Source organism: Sceloporus undulatus, chromosome 4, assembly GCF_019175285.1.
Source record: "Sceloporus undulatus isolate JIND9_A2432 ecotype Alabama chromosome 4, SceUnd_v1.1, whole genome shotgun sequence".
In the NCBI taxonomy this organism is placed as follows: Eukaryota; Metazoa; Chordata; class Lepidosauria; order Squamata; family Phrynosomatidae; genus Sceloporus; species Sceloporus undulatus.
In genome coordinates this window covers 228,497,083-228,521,360 of record NC_056525.1, presented here as the reverse complement: position 1 = coordinate 228,521,360, position 24,278 = coordinate 228,497,083, and the positions used below count along the sequence as shown (strand labels likewise).

General features: G+C 37.3%; 1 protein-coding gene across 6 annotated transcripts in view; it reads left to right on the top strand.

The window, feature by feature from the left end:
• The window catches only part of LOC121928362 (CUB and sushi domain-containing protein 3), an 810,382-nt gene that overhangs the window by 623,856 nt on the left and 162,248 nt on the right, over positions 1-24,278 (top strand). For all 6 annotated transcript variants that reach the window (XR_006103494.1, XM_042462948.1, XM_042462947.1 and 3 more), the window contains 7 exons: positions 1,322-1,537; positions 2,163-2,351; positions 6,614-6,783; positions 12,095-12,251; positions 12,445-12,636; positions 13,909-14,035; positions 15,265-15,467. Coding sequence is in view for 5 of the 6 variants with exons in the window: in XM_042462948.1 (XP_042318882.1) it covers positions 1,322-1,537; positions 2,163-2,351; positions 6,614-6,783; positions 12,095-12,251; positions 12,445-12,636; positions 13,909-14,035; positions 15,265-15,467 (1,254 nt within the window). In the remaining variant the exon portion in view is untranslated. The remainder of the gene's footprint in view (positions 1-1,321; positions 1,538-2,162; positions 2,352-6,613; positions 6,784-12,094; positions 12,252-12,444; positions 12,637-13,908; positions 14,036-15,264; positions 15,468-24,278) is intronic.

The following is a 24,278-nucleotide window of genomic DNA, read 5'->3' as shown; positions in this document are numbered from 1 at the left end:
TTTGTGTGTGTGCCTTCAGGGTTTTTAAGCATAGGAATGTTGTTTAAACCTCTGCCAAACTTCCTTTTGAGATGGTAATTGAGTTTGAAATGCAAAGTAATTAGCGTAATTATTCGCCTTGTCTTTTATTGTCATTCAGAGAAATCTGTGAAAAATATTTCGCTGGCTGCTGAAAGGGAGAGAAGAAATCACCCTTTGAATGGGGGATTTGTGGGACGAATATTTTTTTAAAAAATTCTCCTCAAGGTCTCAATGAATGAGGAGAAAAACATGGGTTTCTCCAATCACTATCTCCTTGTGATGCCCAAGTAGATTGGCTTTTGGTGCTCATTTTTCCTTTATTTTTCTGCCAAATTTACTAAACATGGCTAGATTAAGATTTGGCTACACAAAGACTGAAGATAGAGAGGCAGCTTGGTCAGAGTGCTGGACTGGGAATTCAGGAGACCAATATTGGAATACCTGCTTCATTATGGGGACTCACTAGGTTCCCTTGGGGAAGTCACACTCTCTCAGATTCAGAGATAAGCAGTGGCATTCCTCGCTTCCCCCAAAAAATTGCCAAGCAAACCTCATGACAGGCTTGCCTTAAAGTCACCATAAGTTTGAAGTGACTTGAAGGCACACAACAAAATAACCACAGATAATAAATGACTAGAACATACTGAACTATGAGTGGGAATTTGCATCTGGGTGGTTCTACTGCAGTCCTCTGTCTACATTAAAACTGAGCACAGACTCTCTGGATACTATCATAATTAATTGGTGTTATGTCTAACAAATGCTTGATTAGTTTTGTTCATCATTCCTGATCATATTTTTGCCTTTGCTTAAATCAGATGATGAATGTGCTGTAGTTGGAAACAGAATAGGAAAAGCATTTCTGTACAAATTTATCTTGAACTACATATTTTAGCAAATTCAAATGACCGTAGTTGAGTTATTATGGAAAACAAATTTAGTTGTAGAGGTTGCATTTTTATAAAGGCAAAAATATTTCTGAAGTTAAAAATAACATTTTTATCTGGTTGCTGTAAATGAGTAGTAATAGCTGGAGTATATGGAACCTTTATCTTCCTAGCCACACCTTTGCCCCAAGATGTAGAGTAACATCTAGAAATTTATTAGAAAAAGAATTGCTTTTTCCCCCTAAAGGGTGGATGAGAGAAACTGGGGAGCATTAGGGCAAGGCTAATGTAAATCTTGTTTAATCTTCTGAGCCTATGTTTGCAATGGAATGTATGAGTTTAATCAGTGTTATAATTGCTTTCATGTTAACTATGTGATATGTGAGTCTAATTTTATTTTATTTTTCTAATAGGAGTGCAGTTCACCTTTCACACTTTTCATTTGGAAGATCATCATGACTACTTACTAATCACAGAAAATCGCAGTTTTACTCAGCCGTTGGCACGCCTGACTGGCTCTGAACTTCCATCAGCAATCAATGCTGGTCTCTATGGAAATTTCAGGGCTCAGTTGCGATTTATTTCTGACTTTTCAATATCATATGAAGGATTTAATATTACTTTCTCTGGTAAGGGCATAAAATGACTTATTCGTATCTAGTGAAGAAAAACCACACTTTTATAGGACAAAGAGGTTGAGAGTGGGAGAAAGTCTGAAGATAATAATAATTCTGACATTTCCCTCCCTTTTTATTAGTAGCATTTTTACAATGGCTTTTGTTGTCACTAATGTTAGGGAAACATTAGTTTGTCTGTTGTGGCATTTCCAGGCCAGGAAAATTTGTGCCTCAGAAAAATTCTAATAAACTGAACATTATTCACTGAGAAAATCATGCTACGTCAAGAGAGATTTCAAGTCTAATTTCAAGAAGTGATATTCCAAATGAGCCCATGAAGAAACTGGTCATGCTTTTATGCTGTACAGTTATTTTCGTTCATTTTATGTTTCAGAATCAGAGGCATTTATTGCTCTTATAGGAATTGTATATACGCCACTCAGAGATGTTATGGACATTTATGGGCACAACGTTTAAATTGTGGTTGAATTGCCTATTTACTTATATGAGCATTTATTCTGAAAATTTATCTGAAGGCTAAATTGATGTTCAAGGGAAAAAATGTGTGGTTTGGAATAAAGCATAAGGTGAGCAAAAGCTATCGTGAAGCTTTTTTATTTGTCTTTTTCCATTCCAGAATATAATCTTGAGCCCTGTGAAGATCCTGGAACTCCTCAATTTGGAAGCAGAATAGGATTTAACTTTGGAGTAGGAGACACTCTAACATTTGCCTGTTCATCTGGATATCGCTTAGAGGGAGTGTCAGAGATTATCTGTCTTGGTGGTGGCCGAAGAGTGTGGAGTGCACCTCTGCCCAGGTGTGTGGGTACGTGGTCAGCTGCTTTCATTTGCTTGTATGTGTAGTCATTGTCCATGGAGTTTCAACTATACCGCATGGATAAGCATGGTAACATACCTATTAATTTTGATACAATACTGTATAGTCTTTACATCTCTCATGTCTTTTCACCTTAATGTGTCTGATATTTTGGTTCTCTACACAGATGTCTAATGTTGAATTTTGTACTACATGTTCAGAAAGGATTTTGTTTTATTTTGTTTGTCCTTATTGGATCAGCATCTACATTAAGAAGAATAGAGCTAAAACTAAAATTCTACTTAGAAATATTTGAACTGCCATCCAATATACAGTGGAACCTCGCCCTACGCGGGGGATCCATTCCGGATCCCACCGCCTATGCCGATTTCCGCCTATGCTCGAGCCCCATTGTAAACAATGGGGCTCGTGCATGGCGGCACGGAGGTGCGCGAGGTGCAACGGGCGCGCACACGGCGCAACGGGCGCATGCACCCATTCAACTGAATGGGACGCACCACCCCTTCCGCCCTGCGCGCATCCAGCGGCTTGAGCGCGTACGCTCAAAGCCGCTTATAAAAAGTCCGCGTATGCGGAGGCTCCACTGTATTGTTATATTAGTTTTGCCTTTGGCAGAAAAAATACTTAGACAACTGCTGTTTCTTTATTTGATGTTTCCAGGTATATAGGGACTTATTGGTGCATAGGCTAAGCTCAACTTTCCAAGATCAGTGATTTCAAGACCAAAGTGAGCAACATTAATATGTGCATTAAAGAATCCTTTTTTGAGATAGCTTGCCAAGCCTTCTAGGAAATATTCTACGTGTGAATTCAACAGAGTATTCCTCTGGCCCTTAAGGCTTCTTTTACACGGATTAGGAATATGCACTCTTGTATATGGCCTTGTACAAAATACTTTTTTTAACTAAAAAATTACAAAATGTGAAAAATGTCACTGTTGACCATTTTTTTTCAATAGAGTGTCTTGATCTAACAAGACACCTTTCATAGTGGATGAGAAAATGTGTGAGTATTCTTTAGAAACGTAATTTGCTGCACATTATCTCATGAGTTAGAGGAGATGAAGTGGGTTTTTGGTATTGCCTTTCAAGACAAATCTGCAGGTGATGTCTAGAACTGCATAAGTATTCAGAATCTGAAGGTTAGAAGAGTGAGTTAGATCCTCTTTACAGGAAACCATATAACTTATCTATCTATTTTTCATAGTATGCGAGCATTAATCTTAGAATTATTCTTCATTAGTATCAATCTGCAATATGTGTGGGCAAATATGGTTGTACTGTAGTGATTAATTTAGTTATAGGACTGCTGTTTCAAAGAATATACTGTATAGATATTTTGTCTGCTTGCCTGAATGAAAAAGATTTGAAACCATATGAAGACTACTGCAGGACTTGTGGGTAAGCACTATGAAGTTGGAGGTGCAGTTTATGAGTGTCATCGCATCCATCTCAGTGGTGTGGATGTGGTCACTGAGATGACAATCATCCAGTAAAAGAACTGCATGATTATGTATGTTGGCAGCAATATGTACAATTGTCCAAATATAGCAGACAATTCTGTAATTACATAACAGCACAAAGTTAATAAGGAAAATATGTAATAGTCCATTTAAAAAGATTTATTATTGATTCTGGTCCTAGCTACCAAATAGGCATTATTTCTTGGCTTTACATAATAGGGAGAAATGCAGTGGAGGAGATTAAAAATGCTGGTGCTCATGATGTTTGCTATCTACAATGTAGTAAGCTAGACTTTGCTGCTGTTCTATGTTTTCAAGTCATTTCTGACTTATGGCAAACTTGTAGCAAAATGATCATAGAGTTTTCTAGGCCAGATTTGTTCAGAGGGGTTTTTCTATTGCCTTCTTCTGTGGCTGAGAGAGTATGACTTGCCCTAGGTTACCCAGTGGGTAGGTATGGTGGAGCAGTGATTCAAACCCTGGCCTCCAGAGTCCTACTCTAAAGCTTAAACCACTACAGCACACAGCATCATAAATGCCAATATAGAATCTATGATTCTGTGCTGATATTCAGCTTTACGATCATGGCCCAATTGCCATGGTTGCAAATATTCCCCAAAAACAAAACAAAACAAAACAGACAGCTGCACTAATCAAATGACTTCTGAAACACTGGCAAGTAAGTTTTTGAAGGATGATGCATCCATTCTCCTCACATCACAAGCCCCAGGGTATCAAGCAGTTATGGAAGGACCCTGCAAAAAAAAAAAAAAAAACCTGCTGCTGCTTGTCACATCATGGCTTACTGACAGGAGGGTTGTGGACATATCATCCATCAGTACTCCACCAACCAGTGTCACAGAACAGTTGGTGCAGCTGCCTGGCTTTTAAGGTGGGTTTTAGGGGAGAAAGATCATAGCCATCTCTTATCTTTATGTACTCCTATATAATCCACCCCACACTCCTCATTCCACTGAGAAGAATCTGCTCTGACCTAAGAGGACTAGACTTACTGCAGTGACCCAGAGATCCTTTTCATCAGCTGCTCCTAGACTCTGGAACAACCTGCTGGATGAGATCTGTCAGATTACCACCTTGGATACCTTCAAGAAGGCTATTAAGACTGATCTCTTCTGGTAGGTCTTTCCAGACTACAACACCCTTGCTGACTGCCTCCCCACCTTTCATCTTCCATCTCTTATCTTTATGTACTCTACCCAGGCTCCGCTTGAAATTTTAATCGCATTTTAGTGCATTGTATATTAATGTTTTAACTCTTTTTTTCAGTTTAATCTTTTTTTAGGACTTGATTATGTTTTTATGTGAGGGGGGAGGTGGGGGATTTTGAAATTTTTAATTTATCTCTTTTAATTGTGCCATATTTTACTGCTGTAATCCGCTTGGATTCCCTGAGATTAAGCAGAATATAAATAATAATAATAATAATAATAATAATAATAATAATAATAACTATGTCATCATAGTTAGATCTCAACCATTGTTTTCATATGTTCATGAAACAATGCAGTACAAGATCTTTAATATATTACCTAGTCAAGGTGATACTGATATAAGTATACATAATATTGGAGTCCATGTCTTTAAAAATAGTAGCCGTGATATAGTCAGCCCTCAATATCTACAGATTTTTTTGTTCATGGATTCAAGCATCCACGGATTGAATATATATACATATATATATATATATATATATATATATATATATTCCAAAAAGTAAATCTTGATTTTCTATTTTATATAATGGACACCATTTCACTATGCCATTGAGCATGCACAGATTTTACTCTCCACAGGAGGTTCTGGGGCCAAACCTCAGTGGATATGTAGGACCCACTGTAGTAGTATCAGTAGCAGAATGTTTATTGTGGTAACAGACTTCAACATAGTCATTATGAAGGGCTAGGAGCTCGCAACTATAACTAGACCTCAGAATTCAGAGACATAGCCATGTTAGTTTGGCATACCAGTATGCAAAGGAATCTTGTAGCATCTTTGTGACTAACTGTGCAAAAGAAGTTGTGGCGAAGGTGTCACAGTCTTGACCTATTTCCTCAGCTGCATGGAGTGAACCTTTGCCCAGGAAGGTCCTTCGTGTGAAGAGTTTCGCTCCATTAATCTAACCAAATTCAAATGTTTCATTTTGCTGTTTTATATATTTTATTTTTTCTTGCTTCATTTTGTTAATCAGTTTTGGATGATAACTCATTCTTTCCCATCATTATTTATGCCATCCACCACTGTGCTTAATTTTACTGAATCAACACTGATGGTGGTTTATTCTTTCTCTAGTACTATTGATTGAGTTTTCTTTTCTTGTTTTCTGAAATGGTTGGAAAATTCATAGAAAAGCATCTAAAACCAAAACAGTTACATTATATGAGGATTAATATTTTAATAATTACTATTATTAATTACTGAACAATCATTAGAATTATCATTTGTAGTTTTATATGAAATGAACGAGACGATTTCCAAAATGCAAGGCGTGGATTCACAATAGGCTTGGTGTTGGTGTATGTGTATATGTAGGTGTATATATATGTAGGTGTATATATATGTAGATGTATATGAGAAGTTGTGTGTGCCTGCTTAACAAAATAGTGTAGTGAATCACAGTTAGAAATTGATTTATATAACTCTTCTTCTTTAAAGAGCCATGTATGTCAATGATACAGCATTTGCATATATTTACACTTCCATATTTGCCATTACTGAAATAATTGATGTTCTCAATTGAGCTAGACCTCAAATTCTGTTTTACTTGCAGCTGAATGTGGGGCCTCTGCAACAAGTAATGAAGGCATTTTGTTGTCCCCCAATTACCCACTCAACTATGAAAACAACCATGAATGTATTTACAGCATTCAAGTACAAGCAGGGAAGGGAATCAATATTTCTGCCCGAACATTTCATTTAGCACAAGCAGATGTTCTTAAGGTATGTTGCAATTTTGGGGTTATCATTTTGTCAAACCATATGCTATTTGTTATACCATCATAGATACATTAAAATGTTTTTGAGTGTGTGGGCTTAATACTTAAAGCATGAAGGAAATTAGTACATTTTTCTTCATTTTCTATTGTTCTTTTTATATTTCTAAGTAACTATGGAAAATAAAAGATGTTTATTCCCATCATGTCATCTCTGGCTTACAGCAATGGCATGAACGATAGATCAAGATACAGTGGTTTTAACCATCCTGTTCAGGATTTGCTAACTGGGTTGTGGTTTCCTTGATCGAGCTTTCCACTTTACCAAGCATGTTTCTTAATATGCCAAGAATACAAAAGCCTCAGTTTTTGTAGCCAGTTTAGTCAGTTTGGCTTCTAGTAAGAGTTCAAGCTTGATTTATTCTTGGACCAATTTATTTGTCTTTTTGGTAGTCCATGGCATCCATAGAACTCTCCTCCAGTACAACGTTTGAAATAAGTTGATTCTCTTACTATCAGCTTTCTTCGCTGCTCAGCTTTCCTTTTGTATTTAAGCATATCACAAGCTGAACATTATTTTGCCTTGAGTTCACTTGCATTACTACACATAGTGCAATTTGTTCTTCCACAGTAGTAAATTGAGCACCTCTTGAATTGGGAGTCTCATCTTCCAATGCTTTCTCTTGCTTCATGTTGTACTGTCCCACCATTATGTGGTTTTCATGGCAAAAGACACTCAGAAGTCCATAGTTTTTTGTGGGTTTTTCAGGCTATGTGGCCATGTTCTAGAAGATGCCCGCCACAGATGCTGGTGAAACGTCAGGAAGAAACTCTTCTAGAACATGGCCACATAGCCCAAAAAACCCACCAAAAACTACCTTTGACTTCACATTCAGAAGTCCCATCACTATGGAAAGTCCCATTTCCCATCACTATGGAAAGGTGCCCTCCCACGGTGGAAAAATATAGATCATTTGTTTACAGGAATAGAGTTCATATTTACATATTTTAATGTCCAAATATTCCCATAGGGAAATGAAATTCATCCACTGTGAGTAAAATGAGCTATTTGATATATAGGAGTAAAAATAGTAACTTGGCCTTCCATATACACAGATTCTGCACTCACAGGTTCAACAATCTACACCATTTAAAAAATTCCAGAATAAATATTCTCAAAAATGAAACACCTCTTTTGTCATTTTATATACGGGACACTATTTTACTATGCCATTGAATACAATGGGACTCGAGCATCCACAGATTTTGGTATCTGTGAGTTTGGTTCCTGAAACCAAACTTTAGTAGATACCAAGGGCCCATTGTAGTTGCAAAAAATGTTGTAGTGACTCATACTTCTTTTCAGTGTTCCAGCCAAACAGTGATACCTTTTGTGGAGAAAACACAGGCAGATTCAAATGTTGGGAACAGCCAGTGAGAGTTAAGCTAGAAAAGGTGAGGGCTGCTACCAAGAGCCAGTATAAATAGAGGGACAGAGCAGTGCTTGGAGTTAGTTGAGAGAGTTTTATTTTACCCTGAGGGGGTATAGCATCCAAGGATGCTGAGGGAGACTGCTATGAGGTGCAGCTAGAAGGGGTTTGGACTCACGTTAGGGACAAGAATGGTCTAGAATTAATGTGTTGTTGTAATATCCTTCAGGAGTTATAGTGCTCTGTGACTTGTGAAGTCACAGATAACACAGATAGTGAATCTATTCGACCCAAAGGTATTCAGAAACTAATTCAAGAGGCAGCAGTTTTGTATGAATTATTTTGATGGGTTAGGTTGTTTCATGGTGCATTGATTTAACAAAAACATATTTTGTATCCCTCCACTTCAAAGGATAAGAAGACAGTTATATTTTTATTTTTAACAAGGTGTAAAAAAGTCATATATATGTCTAGAGAGACAGGCTATGTACCCTTCATTCACTGCCATGCAGCTGTTAATGGCCAAAGTATGGCTCAGAACTATACCCCTTTGCATATCAGCTTCATATTGTTGGTGGCTTTTGCCCAGAATTTATTTGCATTTAATTACACTGTACATACAATGGTTTTCTTTTTTGGTCCAGATTTATCTATGTGGTGCTTTCCTTCAGCAAATATGCCATTCCTTTATGTATTTATTTATCAATATATATTTAAAATGTGTGCAGGAGAATACTAATCATGAGGTATATGATTTGTAGCTTAAGGAAGTAGGCCACATTCAAGGAAAGGTAATCGAACAGTGTCAGAATTATGTTCCACTAAGGTCATGATTAAATTTCTGTGTCATATGCATCAGGGTCCTCTGGAGCAAGTTTATTTACTTCAAACTTTGCTTAAATATACTGCTGAAAACCAATGGTTTTTTTTTTTTGTTTTTTCTTCATTTATCTTCATTGATAAAATATAAACTGAGTTTACTCCACATACGCTTCACATTTTTTTGTGCCTTTCATTGACTTAACACATAACTTTATTATGTTCTGGAAGACTTGGTTTGAGTAGACTTCTGGTACTTGGATTTACTAAAATTTGTACAGAACAGTTGTCTAGCTCTAGGGAACATTAAGCCAAATGTTTAAATAACATGATATTTCATTGAATTGTACTTTTGGATGAAATATTTGTGAAGGAAATGTTGATGTGTTCTACCAGGAAAAAAAGGCATAAATCTTATCTTATGTGCAATATAGTGATATACATCTATGAAAGTATCCATATTTTACATAATCATGGTTGTGTATTTCACTGTGAACTTAATTTGTGTTTTACATCATTTTGATTGATTGCAGTGAGTTAAGCAGTCAGAATACAAATTTGGTAATAGAATTTGTGTTGATAAGAACAGAAGTGTATGACATATTGGAAAGGTGTGCAGAACTGCAGGATACAAAGCCTTCAGAGCCTGTGTTCATTCACTGCTTGATGATTATGTCCAGGCATATAGGTGTTTCTTTTGTCTGAGATATTACTTCTGTTGTTTAGGAACACAGAAGAGAAGTGGCTTCTGTGTGTATTCATGAGCCCAAACAGACAGGCCAAAATAAAACTGCTTCGGGTCACTTTGAAGGTATGCTGTTGAAATGACACATGCATCTGAAAAGGCCAGAAGCTGCACCAAAGCTGCGCTCTAGTCCTTAGGACTGGAGCATGGCTTTGTCACAGCTTCAAGCCTCTTCATGTAGCATTTAAACAGCAAACATTCAAAGTGACCCAGAGCAGCTTCACTTTGGCCTGTCTGTTTGGGCCCTATGTCTCTCCATCCTAACTTGCAATAAAAGTTTCATCTGAGACAAAATCTAGGCCTGCAACTCTAACATCACCACTTTTCTTCTCCTGTATGGTCTTTTCTTGAAGACGAAGTCAATGTAGCTTCCAATGCTTACATCATTTATGCTTTTTAGTTGGTCCAGTAAGATATCACTTTTTTGGATTTTGTTGTATTTTGGGTAGGCAAAGATAGAGAACCTCAAAAGTTACAAAGCTGATGAGCCTCCGAGGGAATACCTGTTTATGCTTTCTGATTATGTAACTTTATTGATCATATAGGTGGGCTTCTAAGGTATATGTTTATTTTTTAAGGCTGGTACTGTAAGTACCTGCATGTGTTACAGTAACTACTAAAGCTTTTCATTAAAAAAAGAAAAACCTCAAAAATTAATCAGAGATGAAAATATAATAGAGTCAAGTACAAATTATTATTTATATATTCTAAGCATTTGTATCTTCTACAGCATTTGCCAATAATACAGCTGCATTTTACCTCCAGCAAAATTAAATGTGAAACAATTTATTTTGATATTTGGCTTTGAAACTGGCTGAGTGCTAAAATATAAACACAGATTGTGTTTGAAATCTTTTCTTCATCTCAGTTCCATTTCAAAGATATGGAGGGGGGTGTTTTTAGGGTGCTAGGAGTAAAATGAATAAATAGAATCAAGTACATAGGGATTACCTCAGCTGTACAAGTGACTGTAGTTAAGGGAAAATAGACAGAGGAAATGTTCTTATTGGATGCTCTATATATTGCTGTAATTTTTAGGGATTTTTTTTTTAAAAAACTGTTGGCTTAGTTATAAGGAATGAGGTTTCTTTGTTTTGAAAAACAAATGAACAAACACATAAGTTTGCTTTCCTTATGGAACATCCAGCAGCAATTCTCAGCACAAACAGCAACATTTTCTTCTTACCTAGAGTCTGTTTAAAAAAAATCCAGGAGACATCTTGGCAAAAGAACCCCTTTGAAAAGGACATAGAAATATAGAGCATTGGTATTCCCATCCTCCTGCTCCCTGGATGTAAGAGGGATCATAGAAACTTGTTCTTAGTATAGGAGTTTAGTACACAGCTAAAAAATGTGACTTACTGCACCCGATTTCAATTCGAATTCAGGATACATCTGGATCTTATCATATGCATTTTGCCACTGATCTGCTGGCTGAGTGCAGCCTGGCTAACTTCTGGCTAGAATCAATGCTCAGCCAGCCTCTTTTAAAACTGGGAAACACCCAGATTTGCAAATAGGCTAGCTGAGCTTGGAATCTAGCCAGAGGTTACCCGGGATTCACCTGGCCCGTGGTATCAGCAGCAAAATGCATGCAATGTATCCCCAATTCAAATTGAAATCAGCAGCGGTAAGTCACATTTTTAGCTGTGTGCTTAACTCCTTAGATATGTACCTACCTAGGTGTCCACAGTCTTTAGTGAGCAAAGACACCAAAGAGGCCTATGATTACCCAATTGTCTATAGCATTATGAAATGTGGATATTTTTTGGCCAAATTGCCTACCCAGCTTCCTTCATCCTCCCTCCTTCCATTGCCATCACAACTGGCAATTAATGAGGCTTTCTTTTGCAAGAGCTCTTGCTTTTTTGCAGTAGGCTGGCTGCCCCCTTAGTCTTCTCCATTGTGATCTTTTTGGTTCCTTTAATGAAATGTGCCGAGGCAGCTTTTGTATATCACTACAAAAAGATTGCATTTCCCCCCTCATTTACTATTTCTATGCCAGTATTATGTACAAAATTGTGGTTTATTATGTTAGGATCACACAATTAAAATATTAGCCATGGCAAACTGAACACATATGTTTTAAAAACCTATGCTAACATGGGAGCCCTTCCCCAGCTATTGCTGTGCAAGTTTTTTTCAAGTGAACATATTGGTTCAGTTTAAAAGGAATAAGGTTCATGTTTATAAAAGACTCGTTTGTGTCAGCATATAAAAGGAAATGCAGCAGTCCTGATCTGTCTTGTAATTGAAATATGCAGCTTACTTTGCATTTTTCCATTATGATTATTTAAATTATCAAAGGCAAATTTGTTTTACAGATATATGATGGGAAGGATAATACAGCACACATGCTGGGTGCATTTACTGGAGCTTCACTGCGAGGACTGACACTGAGCAGTACTTCAAATCATCTTTGGCTTGAGTTTAATTCAGATTCTGAGGGAACAGATGAAGGTTTTCAACTTGTTTATACTAGTAAGTATTTTAGAAAGTGTGTTTGTGTGTGGGTGGGTATAAAATGGCCACAACTACTTTGCTCCATGAAAGAAGACTGGAAGAATATGCCCATCTTGTACAATATCTGATATTTAAATAACACAAAAAGAAAACATTTGTATTAAACACGATTTCTAACCTGATAATACTGCTGTTTTTGTTTCTCCCACAGGTTTTGAACTTTCTCATTGTGAGGATCCAGGTGTGCCACAGTTTGGGTACAAGATAAGTGACCAAGGACACTTTGCTGGCAGTACCATCATTTATGGATGCAATCCTGGTTACACTCTCCATGGAAGTAGCCTTCTTAAGTGCATGACAGGAGAAAGAAGGGCATGGGACTATCCTCTGCCATCTTGTATTGGTACGAGATAGTGTTTTAGCTTTAACAAATGCCTTCTCTTATGTAAAGAAGTTAGTAAATGTTATTATAGTCATTTATCTCTTGTTCTTCCTATCTGCACAAAGAACTGCATTTATATACTTATTTAATCACTCCTACATTTCTCTCATTGAAGTTTACAGTTTCGAACTAAATATATTCAGGGTAGCCTCAATGTAGCAAAATACAGAAAAATACAAAATCTGTAAGCACCAATATCTTTCTTAGGCAACCCCAAAGCATAAACTACATTATGCAAGTTTTTGAAGCTTCACCATTTTCTTCATCAGGCAAAGATGTTAAAAATTATACAGGAGAAAATGGTGACAATGTTCAAGTCACAAGCCTACATTCTGTCTGCAATGTTATTCTGTTGTCAGTTAGGATAGTATAAAGGGATTTCAATGCAAGCAGAGGCCACTTCCCTAATTGGGCAGATGAGAAGTAGGGGCAAAGAGCAACAATAGACAGGTAATAAAAGTTTCACTCCATTAGCAACAGAAAAATAACTTCTCTTGAGGGATTGCTGGATCTCAAGAGGAACTACATTTCTGTTGCTAGTTGAACTGAAATTTTGTTACCTTTCTTTTATTGTTATTTGTCCCTAGTCCTAGCATGGCCAATAAGTGAAGTAGTCTTTGCCTGCACTAAAATCCCTCAATATGATCTTAACTGACAACATCTCAGACAAAATATGCACCATAACTCTGACATCATTATTTGTATTGTAACATCTTTGCTTGATGAAGAAACCAGTGAAACTTTGAAAGCTTGCATAGTGTATTTTATGCTTTGGAATTGGTCCAATAAAGATATTGCTGCTTGGGGATTTTGGATTTTTGTAAGCAAGACACACCCTGCAATAGTGTTTAGGTTCATGCTCTATCAATTCATGCTAGAATCTGGTATCAAAACTTCGTTGACATCAAAGAAAGATTGGCAAGCTGGCCGTAGCCCAAGTACCCCAACACAGTTAGCTCTTTCTATATATATGCACAGACATATATAGACATATCAAGGCATTGAATGCAAGGAAGATTCTATAGATGATTTGGTACTGATGTGAGTGATTGAAATTTTGTGCCAAAGCTGCCAGCTCTGAACGTTATGCAGTATAACTGCATTCTAGCCTTCCATTTAAAGTACTTACCTTTTGAGTCTTAATTTGTGAAATGGATGTGAAAACTAATTGGCATAGTAATGTTAATGAAAAATATCAGAAATAATTTTGAATTTCTACTTCATTTTCACTAGCTGAGTGTGGAGGTCGTTTTAAAGGAGAATCCTCAGGAAGAATCTTATCTCCGGGCTACCCTTTTCCTTATGACAATAATCTGCGGTGTATGTGGATGATTGAAGTTGATCCGGGAAATATTGTCAGGTACTACAGTGTGGTTTTAGCTTGTGCAAGGACCAAAACCCCAACACAAAAAATCTGTTGGTACTAAACTCAATAGGAATTAAGTATACTTCTTGTAAATGATCAGTATTTCAGCTGTTCCATATTTTACAATAGCTAAATACACATACTGAGACAAAGAAAAACATAAGTAGGACCTTTGTCCTAGGCTATGCCATCTCAGCATTTACTTATGTATACATTTGTCTTCATTTCTGGAATCAGAAAAGCTTAACAGTTTTTTTAAAGGTTATTTATACAACCCCACCAAAATCCATAATATTAATTTGACATCATAAATAGCTAATCCAACTAACTGCTCAAAGGACACTTTTTAAACGATAGCTTTCTGCCAATATACAAGTTAAAGAGGTGATGTGAGATGGGTGATAGGATCTTTTTGCCCTGGGGTCTATCAAAAAGGTAGATAAATGGCAATTTATAAGATCTGGAATGTTCCTTCTCTCTATTAGTGGCATTACCAGCAGTGGCAGCTGTAACTGTCCATCCTGACTGTTGAAACAAGTACTGCAGAGTGGTATACACTCATATGACTATGTTCCTGGTATGATGGCAATAATGTCTGATGCCAAAACAATGTTTCTGGTCAGATACCAATGATGTCTGAAGCTTTTCCCTGAAACTTTTCCTTGGAGACAAATAAGTCTTCACTTCCATGTCCTGATTGCGCTGTCTCTCCACGCACGCGTGCACACACACCTTATACTTTTATACTTTACCTTCATTGACTGTGTGTGTGAGAGAGAGAGAGGTAATGAGAGAGGAGTTATGTATTGTATATTGCAATGTACCTTAAGGATCTCTTAAAAGTGATCCTCAGCAGTTAAGCATGGTCAATGGAACATATTTTCTGGTTTTGCTGTATATGTTTGTATTTGCTATATATGTTCATATGTAAATATTTATATTGTAAACATATACACATATTTTACATATGTATACAGATATACTATAGAGTCACATTTAAATTGATAGCCTCCTGCTTTTAGCAAAGTACCTTGATTTAAATGTGATAAATGAAATTGGGAAGATACTGACTCTTTAAAGCATTGCACCTTTCCCTGCCCTCATGTTTACAGAACTGGCTTATAAGTTTTAATATTACAGAAGTTAACTTTTGGTCATTGTTACAATTATTTTGTTCTAACTATAAGTTGTATGACATGGTAAATCGCTGATGTCATTAACAGCCTCCAGTTTCTTGCATTTGATACTGAAGCATCACATGATATTCTTCGTGTTTGGGATGGTCCACTGGAAAATGACATGCTGCTAAAAGAAATTAGTGGCTCCCTTATTCCAGAAGGCATCCACAGCACTCTCAACATAGTCACAATCCAATTTGACACAGACTTCTATATCAGCAAATCCGGATTTGCCATTCAGTTTTCAAGTAAGTTTGTATAATAAGTACAGCTTTAGCGTAGCTCTATATTGACTAATCCAGATATTGCTTCCTCATATTCAGAATGATAATCTGTAAACAAGTATTCATCTTTGTTTTCTTTTTTGTTTGTTTCCCCGTTTTCTCTTTTGTTGGTTTTTATTTTTGAACATTTTTGTAATGCAAGAAAAGCAATTACATTTTTCAACAAATTCATAAATATTAATTTCCTCAGAGGGTGGAATTGTTAGATGATATGATGTGCAGCTAAGGAGCCATTAAGTCTTAATATCTTTATATTATTTTGCACTTGAATATTTGGCCTCTTTTTATTTGTATGTGTGTTTATAGTATTTTGTTACTGCTTAAATTTTTAAGAGATACTAGGACATGTCTACATGTCTGCCATATAAGGGTTCAGTATTGACAATGTGTGTCTGTGCAATATTGGTTAACTGAACTATTTTCCTGCCAGTTAAAGATCTGCCTCCATTTATGGAGAAAGCATAATCTATGATCCAGCAGAAACTTTCAACCAGATGTTTCCTGTGCCACCTGCTATGCCTATGCAGAAGATCCTCAACTTTTCAGAATAGTTCTTCAAGGGCTGTGATGCTTGTTCTTAGGATGACTTCATTGCATCATTAGATTTGTTCCACAAAACTTTGGGGAAAGAATTTTGGAGCAATGTAAAACAAAGCAAACATTGATGGAGCAATGCCAGGAATGCCAGGAAAGATTCTAGAGCAGATCAGTAAACAGACAGTCTGTAAAAACTTAGAAGGGGATGACTAAAATTCAACATGGGTTTCTCAAATAAATCTTGAATAAATATATATCTGTGTATTGAAAATAAATAGAAATGAAAGTAACAGATTGACTATATTAGGTCAGCGCTGAGCATCTTTACCACTTTGACTGATTTCTGGATAATGATTTGAAAACCCTTTTTAGTGCCAGCTATGCTAATTCCTCTTTTCCAACCAAGAGAAATGTGCTAGTTGTCATATTCAAGAAATGTAGAAATGCATACCACATGTCTGAGATTAAAGTTTGTCCTTTCAAGATAAAAATAGTCAGCCTGATACATTAATTCACTCTTTCCTACCACCTAATTGAAATCATTCTAGATCCTCAGTTATTTTTGATGAACTATAACTATACTTTATTAAACTACAAAAATGTTTTTTAAATCTGACCCAAATACAGAATCATAATATCAAAGAGTAGAAATACTCTTGCACTCAATTTCTGAGAGAATTCTCTTTATCTTTCTCATTAATCCTTTCTCTTTCGTTAATCCTTTCTCTTTCATTAAATTCTTTCAAAGTTGACATCTGATCCAAATGAAGTGTAAGATAGTCAGAATGTTGCCATAGTAATCAGTAGTATGATTCAATGGCTTTGAATTGTTGACAGTCAAAATTCTTTGAAGATTTGGATTATTGCAAGTATTCTGCTCCCCCTTCCCCCCTTAATTCAAAAGAAAATTATTATGTTGGGATGTTCCTGAATGTGTAGCAGGATTTGCACCAAACCAGGTGGACAAAATATATTGCTAGATCAAATGAAGACTTTTTGTGGAACATATAAATCCTTGAACTTTATTTAACAAGTCTAGAATTTGAATAGACTTCACTGTTTCTGTAGCTTTGTGGTTAAGTTTTAGCAGCATACAAAGATGGCATTCCATAATAACGAACTATATGCCTCCAAGAAACCCTTGAGTAGGATATGAAAACAATTTTGGTCCCCCATGGATGTAAATTGGGAGCCAGCATAGTGCAGTGGTTTGAGTGTTGGTCTGGGACACCAAGAGACCAAAGTTTGAATCTCGACTCAGCTATGGAAACCTACTATGAGACCTTGGACAAGTCACAGAGTTTCAGCCTCAGAGGAAGACAAGGGCAAAACACCTCTGAAGAAATTCTGCCAAGAAAACTCCATGATAGGTTGACTTTGGGTTGTCAGTAAGTGAGAAATAGGACCTATTTGTTTGTCTTTTTGGCCATCCACTGTATCCTCAGCACTCTTTTCCAGCACCATGTCTCAAATGAGTCCTATCCATTTTTTTCACTGTCCAGCTTTCACATCCATATATAGTGATGGGAAATACAGTGGTCTGGACAATTCTATCTTCAGTGTTTTAGTGTTCCATCTTTACACTTTAGGATCTTATCTAGTTCTCTCATGGTGGCCCTTCCCATTCCTAGTCTTCTTCTTATTTCTTGACTACAATCTCCATTCTGACCAATATTTGATCCAAGGTACAGGGACTGTTTGACTATTTTTTTCAGCAGTAATCCTTTATTTGTAAATCACTTAGTACATTGGTAAGCATATAGAAATGTACTTCCTATTGCTATTGTTATAATGTATACTTTGGGGGGGGGGGAACCCACTTTCAGGAAAGACTATGGATAAACAGATAAGTATGGATAAACAGAATGTCTTGCAATTGACATCCAATTGCATGGAAGTGAAAGCTGTGCAGTGAACAGGAAAAAATCGAGTCATTTAACCTGGAATGTTAGAGGACAGGTATACATGGACCATCAAAAAGACAAATAAGTACATCAGAGAACCCAGATATGAACTTTCACTAGAAGCTTAAATGATTAAACTGAATATATCATACTTTGGACATAGCAGGAGAAAACTTGACACTTAAAAAGTGCTTAATAAAGTGGAAGGAATAAAATAAGAAATTCACTTTCTGAATGGATTGAGTCAATAAAGAAGACATGGCCCTGAACTTGCAATGTCTGAACGGGTTTGCTGATAACTGAACCTTATAGAGCTATCTTATTCATAGGGCCACCATCTCAAAGCAGACTTGATGGCAAATAACAACAATGCAAAATAGATGTGATAGGAACATTAGCTCGCCTCCACCAACAAATTATTTTGTTTGGGGGAGGCTGAGAAATTTTGGAGAAAGTGAACTTCCTGCCTCTTCCATCCATTTAGTGTTTATGAAACAAAACAGAAACCGCAGAGCTAGTGTGTTTCCTTCTTGTGAAGGGGATATATCTTTTACCAAGTGAAGTATCGGGAACCTACAGCTTTTCTGTTGGAAATAGTGGGTCACCTATAAGGGGACATTATCAAAAGGATATACTGAATTGGAAGACATAGCCATGTTAGTTTGTATAGAGATCTTGTAGCACCTTTGAGACTAACTGGATGAAAGAGCTTTCTTTCTGGCATCATGAACATTCGTACAATAAATGCATTTGAGGAAATAGACTTTACTAATGCACCTGAAGAAGGGTCAAAACAGACAGCCTTGAAGGGGCAGCTTCAAGCCACCCCTGAGAAAGCCAGATGGGGGCCACAGCAACCACATGCTGCAGCCCTAACCCAGCCAGCTTCCACGCCAAATAGGATCAGAGAAATCCACTTCAATTTGGAACATAAAAAAAAAAAGCTGCCCCTTTGCTGCTGTAGCTGGCTTTTTGCTGGCTCTGGGCCAAGTGGCATCTAAACACGACATCCCCAAGCTGGATAGAAGCCAGCTGGCATGTAATCACTGGTGTGGCTACTGTCTGGCTTGGGGGTTTGGCACATCTAAATGCCATGTTCCTGAGCCAGCATAGAGCCAGATTTTCAGGGCTGTCTGTTTTGGCCCAAAGTAGAATTTAGTCTACGAAAGCTCATGCTACAAAATTCTTTCTTTCAGTTAGTCTCAAAGGTGCTACAAGATCTCTCTACCCATTAGGAGTGGTACCAGAGGAATTGACACCCTCTTTTTTTACAGTTCCATTGAGTTAACAAGCTAGCTAAGGAGAAAAGCAATGACGCATTGCTTCCCACTTCTGTTCTGATTAGGTTGTTTGTTTTTTGCCAGATTGAAAGATACAGCTTTGATATAGTCAATATAGTAGACCAGATGTGCAGGATCCAGTGTGGCTGGTATTTAAAATGGAGATCAAGTTGCAGGAGTTAGAGTGCTTGTCTGTGATTTGATCCTAGATTCATATCCCCACTAGTCATGAAATTCACTGAGTGACCTTGGACCTGTAATCCCTTCTCTGTCTTTCAGAGGGATCTACTTCACAGGGTTGTTGTGAGAATAAAATGGGGAGGAGAGGAATGATGTATGAAGCTTTGAACTCAATGAGGGGAAGAAAGGATATACACATAACTAATTAATAAATAGTAAATGGGTGGCATAACCTGGAGCCATCACTTCTTTTGGTTCCCCCTCCACTTTTAAAATATCCCCCCCCCTTGTGGGCTTGTTTTGGTGGCACAGCTCCTCAAAAAAGAAAAGATATGGTAAAAAGTGGTTTGGGGAAAAACGGAATGATTTAACATCCCCCTATACATACATATATCCTCACACCAGCACATTTTTGTAGGGATTCAGTGGTGACCGGGCACAAATCATATAAGTCTGCTGCTGTTCCATGGCATCTCATTTGGTCCTGAGATTGATACAAGTTGCTCATAAGAATGCTGATGATATCAACAATGGTAGCTAGAAAATATTAAAAGTAAAGAGAAGGATCATAAAACGATGGGGGGAAATCTCCCTATGAAGGGGAGATTGTGCTGAATCTATGTGTAAAACATTTATGATTGAAACGATTGCAAATTAGTCTTGGGGAAATTATATTTAATATCTTCTTGGAATGACCTTGGCAATGAAAAAAGCAATGTATTCATGAAATGTGCTAATGGTATAAAGTTGAGGGATGAAACAGAGAGGATAGGAAGATTAGGCAGATACCGTTAGATAACTTCATGGCAAACAGTAATTGAAAAGGGATGAAATTTGCTACTGCCATGTATATGGGGGGGGGGGGGGGGGCAATTTGGAAACTATTAGGAAACTTTTTCCTGCTCTTTATGTAGGAAACTAATATTTTGCAGATGCAAGAATTTTTGAAATGACAGAAAAGAAGGAGACCTGGGGACTTCCTCATTACAGAGTGAGAATGAGTCATGAATGTAAAACAAACAAACAAAGTTAGAAGGAAGCCAAATATGATCCAGCTGTATATTTACTGGTTAATGCAAGAAAATATGAATGCCACTGTGCAAATTTTTTTTGAATACTTTATACTTTTTAGTGGTATAGACACAAGATAAATTCAGAATTAGAATGTGAACTATTAAAGTAAGAGAAGCAGAAACAATCATTTCACCTTTGTATGTGAACAGATGCCAATGTTTTATTTTATTAGATTTAGCTGTTAGATAAATACTTTTCATGTCCTTATGGTATCATGGTGGACCATACAATGATTTTTGACCATTTGTTGATGAAATAAAAGTACATTATACATACTGTAACAAATTTTCCATTCTTCAATCATCCATTTCTCTATAGCCATATTAGGAAGGGAGAAAAGAGCAGCAATACAGATACAGTGCTCCCTCGGGTTACGAAAGTAATTCGTTCCGCGGCCGCTTTCGTAACCCGAAAAGCCTTCGTAAGCCGAATTGCCATAGGCGCTAATGGGGAAAAGCCGCGATTTCGTGCGAAAAAGCCGAAAAAAGCACCAAAAGTTTTTTCGTAACCCGAAAAAACATTCGTAACCCAGAACAATTATTTCCTATGGGATTTTTTCGTATCCTGGAAATTTCGTAACCTGGGTATTTCGTATCCCGAGGTACCACTGTAATATGATTTTATATATTTATGTAGTTATTGGATTTATACCCCACCTTTCTTCCAAAATAGGATTCAAAATGAGATTTATATATAGGATCACATCCTGAACCTGAGCTGCAAATTTGTAACCAGTGAGAGGATTTATTTATTTAATAGCTTCAATTTTTACTGGTGAACTATTTCATTTCTAATACGCTTGTTAGGAAATGTGGTATAAACCCACTAACCATTTTTGAAGACCTTCTTATTAATTCTGCAAATAATGTTCAAGATCTAACATTTAAACTTGCTGATCAGTTGATTAGATGAGTAGGAAAAAGCAGTGTGATCTTGGGTTTTTTGAATGTGGATCGTAGCCTCCCTATCCATATCACCCACTCCCAAGGCAGGAACACTGACAGGCTGTCTATGTAATACTACATCAAGCTGTGCTGCATGGTTATTTTGTTTTGTTGCCTTCCCACACTGCATGTGCATCATTGCTCAAACATACTGCCAGAGGCCTCCAATTACCTCTCTCTTCCTATGCAGAGCCATTCCCTTTGATGACCTGCCTATCTGATCGACCACACAGTAGCATTTGCAATGCACTGCTTGTACAGTGCATCCATGTGTTGGTGTGTCTAGTGATACATCAGCAAAGCACAATCATGGAGGCCCCCTGTACATGTCCCCTTCACCCCATGGCCCCTGCTGGGTGTCTGGTTTGTGCATGTTGTAAATACATCCATTGCATTATTGGAAATCACGTTTTTGCTTTGCTGCAATTATGCACATTTTTTGCCTTGAGTTGGAGTATCCAAGTTTCTTTTGTTCTCTTTTTAGTTCCAGAGTATGGCTTCATATTGCTTTCCACCTACTTTTGCCTCAAGCATTGTCTAAAGAGACTGGCTTCAAAGCTATTAGTATCCACCTTATTTGGCCAGTGCAGACTACCCCATAGACACACTAAAATAGTTTTAAGGGAGGATTTAACTACAAACAAATGTGGAAACAAATGGTGAATAAAAGTCCTATGCATTATTTCACCACATATATTAGGGAATATATGATTAAGCTTATTTACAAATGGCATAAGTTTTAGTCAGGTTTGAAAATATGGAAGCTCAAAATATGGGAGAGGTCAGAAAAACATAGTTTTTGCATTCCCACCTAATAGCCTTGATCTGTGATTCAACCATGATGGCAAGCTGTGGTTAAAGAGACATGTCATATTGCTAGCCAAAAGGTTCAAACTGAATGTATATGAAGATTTTTCTTCCCCCGATGGCTATAAATAGCATACCACTGGGAAGATGAAATGAATCTTTATCTTCATAGTTTAAAATGATACTCTAGCCACTTCCCCTTATAGAAATGGTGGCTGTGTATATGCCAGAAAAAATGTAGAGGCCAGGCACACAGCTCCTTCTAATTATTCTAAGTATAATAATAGTCAGTATTGTCCATTTCCTTCACACAGTTGCCTGCTGCCACAATGCAGAATTAATGCAGTTCAACACCACTTTAACTCTCATGGCTCTATCCTATGAAATCCTGTAATTTGTAGTCTGTTGTTGCAACATAGCTTTCTGACAGAAATATCTCAGAAAACTACAGATCTCAGAATTATAAAGCATTGAGCCATTAGACTCATAGAGGTATCAAACAACATTAATTCTGCAGAGTACATGCAACCTAATTTATGGTACCAGTTTATTACTATTCGAAGCACTTTATTTAGTGACTGATAATTACTGTGGTCTCTGTAATCTGCCCCTGTTACCAGCCTGGCAGCAGTTCTTTGAACCAGCTGAATTTTCCGAACACTCTTCAAAGGCAGCCCCATGTAGAGCCTGTTACAGTAGTCCAAACAGGATGTTACCAAGGCATGTATCACTGTGGCCAGATCCAGCATCTCAAGAAACGGGTACAGCTGGTGCATGAGTTTTAAATATGCGAAAGCACTCCTGGTCACAGCAGAGACCTGGACCTCCAGGTTCAAAGCCGAGTCCAAGAGTACCCCCAAACTGTGAACCTGTGTCTTCAGGGGGAGTGTGATCCCATCTAACACAGGCTGGATTCCTATTCCCTGATCTGCCTTCTGTTTTGTCTGGATTAAGTTTCCATTTATTTGCCCTCATCCAGTCCATTACTGAAGACAGACACTGGTTTAGGACCAGGACAGCCTCCTTGGATTGAGGTGGGAAGGTAATAGTAGAGTTGAGTTTCATCTGCATATTGATGACACTGCACCCCAAAACTCTGGGGTAGCAAACATGGGGTACACATAGGGAATGTATCTTGTGTCTTCTCTCTTTTGCAGTGTAGATGACTTGCCAATTGGGACATTCATCTTCACTGCATGTGAAGGATTAACACTTGCAGTGGTGGATTGACACTGAGATAGGAGCATAGGAAGAAGAACTTCTGTTATCAACTTGCAAGAAAATATAAATAAGAAACACATAATATCTGACTATGGGATTTCTGGCAATGAGAAATTTGATGAATGGACAGCAGCTGCAACTTAAGTGCCTTTTGTGGGTTTCCAACAAACTGCTTTTTGTGGCATTGGGCATACAGGACTAGATTCACTGGGTGAAAAAAAGTGTTGTAATATCCTGCTCCCCAAATTAGCACATGTCATAGGAGATCTTGGGGTGGGAGCTTCAAGCCATCTGCCCAATTCAGGGCCTGGTAAGCTTGCCATAAATATAGATCACAGAGGTAGTCCACCTTAGCTGTTCATGCTGGGTTTAGTCTGAAATTCCGGTTGCTCTCAACATTATCCCAACACACGTCACACTGAATGGACCAGTAGTAAGTATGTTCAGTGATAAGATTTTCGCCTTATGCTGTAGCCAATACACATTATATCTGTTTACCCATTGCTGAAGCTTTTGATCTCTGCCTTCTTCTCTGGCCCTAAATGCTGTCAGAAAAATCAGTATAATCTGAAGAGAAGTAAAATGATATAAATTTGTTGGAAAGAACTAAGGATTTATATTCAGTTTGGTATAGAAATCTTAAGCAAATTGCTGGGGTTTTAACTGTGGACATTGCTGAGACAAATTGCGAACACTTAATAGACAAAATATCCAAGGATTTAAGATGATCTAAATTCAAAATCTTACTTTTAAGTGGGGTAGCCTCAGTAAATATTAATGTTTTACCCAGGCTTCTTTCTTCTTGAAAAATATCCCTCTGATAACAGA